This window comes from Lissotriton vulgaris, chromosome 8, assembly GCF_964263255.1.
Source record: "Lissotriton vulgaris chromosome 8, aLisVul1.2, whole genome shotgun sequence".
Lineage (NCBI taxonomy): Eukaryota > Metazoa > Chordata > Amphibia > Caudata > Salamandridae > Lissotriton > Lissotriton vulgaris.
The window spans coordinates 1128197515-1128205604 of NC_141696.1; the positions used below are offsets into that span (position 1 = coordinate 1128197515).

Genomic DNA, 8090 nt, shown 5'->3' on the forward strand with positions numbered 1-8090 from the left:
AAATGGCCCATTTGAATAGAACTCACATGTGAAATCGTAACAATGTGATGGTTAAGATAACCAGCAGATGAGGGACTAATAGAGTCCCCTAAATAAAACAAAACTTTTGTAGGCTTAGTAGCTGATTATGCAATGATAGATGTAAAAAAATGGAATGCTCAAATAATACGCTTTTGAAATGTGCTGATTTGCAATAGGCAATCATAGGTATCAAATACATCATAGAAAAGCTAAGAAGCAAACGTCTTTAACTAAAAGCAAACCTAATACTTATTAAATGTGCATAACGTGAATTAGAAGCTTGACCTTAAACTGACATGCTTAGAAATTTTGTAATAACTGCAGAATTTTCCACCTGGCTGTATAAAGCCATAAAAGAATTGCCGGCCGGCCCCCCTCCTCACACTTCTCCAAAAATGGGAGGAAGAATACAGGAGGTTACTCCATGATAAAGATCAGGAGCGAGCCCTAGAATTTCCAAAGAAGTTCTCCCAAAACTCACATTTCAAAAACATACAGTTTTTTATACTACACCGGCCTATCTAACGCCAGTGCAGCTCTACTGCCACTTCCCGGAGTCACAATTTGCTTGCCCCGATGTCACACCCCTAACACAACGCTGTTACACATCTTTTGGGCGTGCAGCAATATTGGCACATAATTCATGCAACACTTTGAGAACTTACAGGACTCCCGGACATCTATTCCTGGGAAGCCTGTTTGCTAGTCATTTTCATGCGTAGGAAGCAACACAAGGAGCAGACATGCTTCGCAGCCCTTGCCTCGCATTTAGCCAAGCACGCAATCCCATTCACTGGTCCACTCCTACTGGCCCTCCACTGGAGGCATGGACAAGAGCAGTGCACAAATGGGACGCTGCAGAAGCACTCCGATATGAAGAGGTGCGCTGGGTGGGCTGATGCCCAGTCTCTCCTCAGTTGGCCATGTTGATCAAGCACCTTCTGCAAACAACTAACAAACACACAACATCCCCACAATCATAGGGCCCGTAAGTGGCACCTGGTTAAGCAATCCTCCCCTTGGACATGACTACCCTCCCTTACAAGGGCTACCTTTCCCTAACTCATAAATGCTTCCATCACTGTCAAGTACAACAAGATGTCATAACATGCCCTCCTACGCCAGAGCCTGCATTTCCTCTCACCATCGCAGTACGAAAACACACCTGTCCTTCCCTCCCTTATCGTTCCTCCCAGCGTTTTCTACCAAAGTTAACAGTTTATGAGACAACACTTTTTACATGGGTAGGTTCAAGTTTTTAGGTGCATCATCGATTACTACCTGATGCTTGCTGCATAATTTTGAATACCATGATATGCCTCTGAACTACAATTACCTCCTATGCAATATACTTTGATGTAGTAGCAAAGGCTTGTAATGCTATCACAACATCGAAAAACCGATTAAAAATGTTATTTTTAAAAATAAATGAATAACTGCAGAATGTTCCAGTTTAATAAAATGTATTACTTTATAAGCAACATTGTAATCTTAAATGTCAAGAACTTCCTATTTTCTCATGTTCTCACGTAAATGCTTGATTAAGATATTTGTGCACTATAGACAATAATTCTTGTACATATTAAATGGGATACAGTGCCTAACAGTGATTTTGTTTCTTAGTTAGTGTAGTTCATTGTTCTCGAAGTGAAACAAAAAGTGATGTAGAGGGCCGACCTGCACTCAAATGCCTATGGGAACTAAGACTTATGTTTCCAGAATTTAACTATGCAGAAATGTTTGTAGATAACTTTGTGGTAACTTTACAAGCTGCATGTATTTTATGTGGGACCGGAGGAGCTGAACCTACTCAATGACGAGTGATGCCACCTGATTGGTCCACAGAGAAAGGAGTCTTATACAATGTCTGCAGTATGTATTCATGTCTTTTATATTACTGCGTGTTCCTAGGTAGCTGGCCAGTGCCTTCAATGGAGGACTCCCTTTTCTCCCCGTTGCCAGACTTTTGATGCTTGCAGCTGCTGCTGTTCCCCTATTGCGCGATTATTGGCATTTGAATTTTGCAGATTGCTACTGCACCTGTATGCTGATTACTTTGGATTTACTGAGATGTGGCTGAGTTTCATTAACAACTCTGTATGGGACGTTCTGCTGCTTTAGCTTTGCTTTGAGCTTTATACCCCCTCACGCTTATCCTTTTGAATACAAACTCTTCATGAGTTCAAAGAATCTAACACTTTGATCCGATCTTTGATATAGGGAGCCTAGATGTAGGTAATTCTATTTTACCACTTCTTAAATACCGAATTTTACCGATTCGGTGTAGGTATTACAGATTCTGTAAATACCGACTCGTTAAGATTCGGTATTTACCGATTCTGTAAATACCGATCCGGTAATGCCCATTGATTCCATGGGCATTGAAGCCCATAGGAATCAATGGGCATTACCGAATCGGTATTTACCGAATCGGTAAATACCGATTCCAGCAAGGGTGCAGGGGGTGTCACTTTGACACCCTCTAGCACCCCAAATACAGATTTGTGTGCCATGTGGCACACAGACATGCCCTAAGGGCATGTCTGTCTGTCACATGGCATAGGTGTGCATGCACACCAGGATTCGGTATTTTACCACCCAATTGGATTGGGTGGTAAAATACCGAATCTGAAAGGCCTTTGGGACTCAGAAGAGTCCCACCTACATCTGGGTTTTACTGAATCGGTAAAATTACCGATTCGGTATTTTATAGAATCTGTAAATTTACCGAATCTGTAAAATGATGCCCCTACATCCCAATAACCAAATACCGGTCGGTAACGGCCGAATTCGGCCGTTACCGACCGGTATTTGGGCTCCTACATCTTACCCATAAGGAATCGCTATTACAGACTCACAAAACGGAATTCATGTAGGAATTGCAAAAAAAATGCGATTCCTACATATTCCTTATTTGGGATTAGCAAATTTCTAATCGCAAATAAGGAATAACTCCCCATTCATTCCTATGGGCCTAAAGGCCTAAAGGCCCATAGGAATGAATGGGGAGTATTCCTTATTTGCGATTAGCAATTAGCTAATCGCAAATAAGATAGCGATTTAAAGGGTGCCAGGGGTGTCGAAAGGACAACCTGTTTTTCCGCACTGTCACGTTATATTGTTAGTTATCTGGCCTATGCTAGGACTCTCACGCACGGTAGCCCCATTACTTCTAACAGGCCACCTCACCGTTCATATTTGTACTGTATTCTGCACTTTATTTTGTTGTATACTCTCCAGGTCAATTTCCGGCCTTCGGCACTTAACGCAGAAAGTAACATGTTTAGTTATGCATTGTCACTTTATTAATTGCCGGCTGTATCCCAGTGCTGTCCTTGCATGGCCTCTTTACAGTTTTGCACATTTTGCACTTACATCTCCCGCCGTGGGAGATTGAGGAACTGCGTACTCCCTACATTTATGATTTTGTCTGAAATTATCAATATTGCTCTATGACGAGACGTGGCATCAAGCGTGCAATGAATGTCACTTACAACTCGAGGCAATGGGAGCTGTCTGTGCGGAGATTGTAGCTACAGAGAGGAATGGAAGTGAATCTGAACCTGCCCTCTCCTGCAGCAGAGGAAGCAGGGCCTGCAGCCGCAGCTCCCAAAATTCCCCGCGCAGGAGGGACATACATATCTGAGGGGATAGTGGCAGCAAGGAAGCAATGGAGAAGCAGACAGAGTGGCGGCAGATTGGTAAATAATAAACGGATGAGTAATTCGAAGAAAGAAAGAGAAATTAAAAGCAGTTAGAAAGATGTGAGCCAAGGAAGAAGGGAAGCGCGCAAACATACAGACCGGCAATGGGGACACATTCAGTAGCTATAGACCCGAAGACAGGTCTGGGGCATGGGGAGAAACGAAAATCGACCAGAGCAAAGTATATATGTTTGGAGAGTGACAGTAAAATGAATCCATCAAAACGTTTCAGAGAGCAAGTTTGCAACATATATCCAAAAAATAGTAATGCATGCATGCTCCCTTTTTTAACTTTGGAAACTGTTTTTACGCCCTGCCACTTTTAAATCTCATCAGCCACCACTGAGGCACGCGCTGCCGTCCAGCCAATTACAAAGCTAATGAAAGTTCGCTATCAAAATCTGGGCCTCACCAGCACAATGCAGCAGCCCAGAGCTCAAACCCAACTGAAATGAATTAATAAAAAAAGTATGCCATATCACGGTGGGCAACATAGCATGGTGGTTTGCCGGATACGTTTACCTTCTATGAAAGGTGTAAGTCTCTGGACTTTTTTTTTCTTTGTGCTAGACAGGGCACAAGTCCTAAAAAAAGAAGTGGGGGGACGCTGACGTCACGACGGGAAGTTATGTCAGGAAAGGTGGTTGCACCTTCAGACTCATTGCCTCCCCTCGCTCACCCCTTAGATGCTATTGCATCAGAGAAGCCAGCGCAAGAGCAGTGTTCTGAATGAGTTCCGATCTTGCCCCAGAGAGCCCAAAGAGTGAATGTGTGGCTCCATTTTCTCCAATTATCGATCTCCGGATAAAATAAGTCGTGGGACGCTATCCACCCCCGTGGTACCCCGACTCGAGCCCTGGTGCTAGAGCGTTATTTGGCACTGGCGGACTTGGAGGAGGTCCATCATGGGGTAAGTCGTGAGGGGGTGACACCATGAGTTACCGCACTGGGTGACACCAACCCTAGTGACGCCACTGCCTCGCAAATTTGCGAATTCGCTATTACCGATTTTTGCATTTGGGATGATGAATCCCAAACGCAAAAATTGCGCTCGCAAAGGGCCAGATTCTGAGAATCTGGCCCTTTGCGAGCGCTATTCACCTTCATGAATCTGGCTGCAAGTCCTTTAAGGATCGCAGTTAAATGAATTACTTGATTTTTTAACCCAACCATTCTTTTTTATGAGATTTCTGTACAGTCATTTGATTTATGGACTAATCGAAATAAAAACGAAAAAAAGGACTTTAATTAATCTTTTAATGAAAATAAAACTTTTGACGACTTATCTAAATTCTCCTCATTGACTGAGCTTAAAGTATTAATGACATTTAAGTTTATCATAATTCCATATTCAAAGGTCCATCACCAACAGAAAAAAGTTCCAGTGTGGAAACAGGACCTAGCCCTGCAAGTGATGATAAATTGGTAAATAAACCGTATGACATTAGAGATGAGATAAGATTATTGAGGCCCTGACCCTGCTGTCATGTGCTTAAGGATAATTTACCAAAGACACAGTTGGTTGGGCCAGGGTTCACTTACGCAGATAATACGTAGAAACCTGCTATCTGGCAATCAATAGTCCAATTCACAAGACCTAAGGTGTGGATTTGAGCACACCCCTGCTTCAAGGAAAGCTCCTACACAGACCCTCGCTTATACTAGGGAACAGATCACCACTGGCTGAAACATAATTCTATAGTCCTTATACCCCTGCATCCCGTGGCAGCTTAATGAAACGTTTATATGGTGACATCGGTCAAACGTTATAAGCTCATAGATAAATAATACGCGTTATAGTTTACACACCTCTGCATTTTTATGTTCCAATTTATCCGAATGTTGTGTTAGTAAACGTAAAGCTATGCATTTCAAGAATGGGAAGGAGAACATTATTCACGTTAGTCAGACGTCTCCTTCGCATATCTGGAACGTGTTAAACTAGGATTATTTCAAATCCTTCCAAGAGAGAGGGTCGTTTGGTGACTTGAGCATGGCAAATACAGGGATTCTTGCAATAGCACTGCTTTTGTGAGAGTTATAGTAGACAGCAAGCACAAGTCGGTTGTCCTAAATCCTAACTGGTCAACACCATATGAAGATAGAGCCCTTGAATTTAAAATGCGGGTCCGACCTTTACTTTCCACTGAAATGGACTGTGCTTGCGAATACTTTCGAGAGCCACCGCTACTTAAAGTTAGATATAAATTCATGCAACTCAAGACAGTGGAAGAGTTACACGGTTTGTGCACCCCACTGCCAGTCACTCGCCTGGCATGCTGTCAGTCTGGGTGCTGCTGTGACAGGCTGGTCCGATGGGCGCTGAACCCTCTCGCTGCGGTTTGTGCATTGGGACTCTCTGTTGCTGCCTTGAACGGTCGACACTGTCGCATCCCACTTCCCGCTCCGTCCAGGCAGGGTTACTTGCTGTCACAAGCAGGTGCAGTGATGAGGACTACGGCGCGTCTATTGAACGCGGCGAGGGGCGGGCGCCCGTCGCTGACGACACGAGCGGCGGAGGGTTACCACAGCGTCCAGGGCGCGCATTAAAACACCAAGGACAGGTCAGCGCCAGCAGGCTGTGTACAGACTTGCACAGAGCTACGTGCGCTATACGAAGATTGGACTGCTCCATCGTGACTAAGAGGAAGGGGTGACCAGCTTACTAGTTATATATGTCGTTTGTTTCCTGTATGCCAGAAAGGCTTACGGTACTATAGTGACAAATGGCAGCGGAATGTCGCGTTCCACGCGTGCATGCCTAAGCCTGCGTCTGAAGAATGGCTACCTATCACAAACTACTACTACCGGGTTTTCCCTATTGTTTGTAAACAAGGCTCATGGTAAGTACCTTCCAGCTTGCGAATCACCAGTTCCTTCTCCGTGAATGCCCCAATGGAACCTTGCGTTCTTCCATGGTGACAATGTGAACTACATGTACACAAAAACAATGTACAGTCATATCAAAAACAGTAAATAATATAAATGCAGCAGTGATGACAACTATCGCTATGATAAATGCTGTATGGAGATCAGGAATTTTTTGTTACCCAGTGCTTTAAATGGGCACGTACAGCCCAGTTTATTACCAGTCATTTTCATTACTCCAAGTCCATGTGTTCTTCTTGTTACAGTTCTTAGGTATGAGTTTATCTCTTAACCATGCAGATAATGATTGCCAAACTCGAATTTACTTTCCCAATCCAGTTGCACATCTGGGAGAGATAGGTGGGAACTCAGGACTGCGACGAGGAAGGCATGAACTCGGAATAATGAAAATTACCAGTAAGTAACCAGGCATTACCTCCTCATCCATCTTCCTCCCACAGTCCTAGCGTATGAGTACGTACCCAAGCAAAATAACTGATTTCAACAAAAGAAAACACACCATTAGGACAGTCCATAAGTGTATTTAATACAATGACCCAGATAAATCATATTGAAGGAAGACCAACAGACTCAAAACTAGGAGATAAACTTCACCCAGTTGGAGTGCATTGATTAGGGTAATGGATCATAAAAGTGTGAGGTGGCAGCAAAGCAAATGTCACAAATCAATGCATTCTTAAATGATGCCCAAGAAGCAGATACACCCCTAATAAACTGTCCAGAGATGGATGATGTAAAACTGGCCAGCTAAAGAATAGTAATGAGGAATGGCCAACTTAATCCAATGGGTATGGTGGAAATAGAAGGTTCAAGACTTCTGTTGGATAACCAAGGGTAAGAAATGACGCATCAGACTTGTGAAGCAAAGCAGTGCGCTGCAAATAAATGGTAAGTGCACAATGGACATCAAGAGTATGCATGCGCACTACAGCATCTGATACAGGAGACAAAAAGTAGGTAAGACAATAGCCGAATCTAAATGAAAAGAAGTAACCACCTTTGGGGGAAAATCTGAACTATGCTGCGGCACCACCTTGGCTGGAAGAAAACTGGAGGGTAGGACAATATAGCCCCAATCCACTCCCCCCCCCCCTCCGTCTCCCAGAAGAAATGGCCACAAGAAACCCAATTAAGGCAAAATGAAACTTGAATTCAGCGGTATCCAGGGGCTCAAGTGGATACCCTATAACCCCTACGCAGGGCTCGACAAATCCACTTGCCCGCTCGCATTTGCGAGGGAGAATTGATGAGGACGAGCTATTTTTAGGTCCTACTCACCCTTTAGGAAGACCAACTAACTTTTGTCCTCTGTCTTTGAAAACAGAGCAAAAGTGACAGGATAACAAGATTAAAGGCATTTTTATTGCTCACAAAAGGAATGAGCAATAAAGATGCCTTTAAATCTTGTTATCTCGTCACTTTTGCTCCGTTTTTAAAGACGGAGGTCAAGTAGGTTGCAGTTAGGTCGAGGGGATT

At 43.6% G+C, this 8090-nt stretch overlaps 1 protein-coding gene across 1 annotated transcript in view; it reads right to left on the reverse strand.

The window, feature by feature from the left end:
• The window catches only part of CDADC1 (cytidine and dCMP deaminase domain containing 1), a 237259-nt gene extending 230947 nt beyond the window's left edge, over positions 1-6312 (reverse strand). The window contains exon 1 of the mRNA XM_086934977.1: positions 5997-6312. Within this exon, the coding sequence (XP_086791103.1) occupies positions 5997-6075 (79 nt within the window). The 5' untranslated portion in view covers positions 6076-6312. The remainder of the gene's footprint in view (positions 1-5996) is intronic.
• Positions 6313-8090: the final 1778 nt, after the last annotated feature.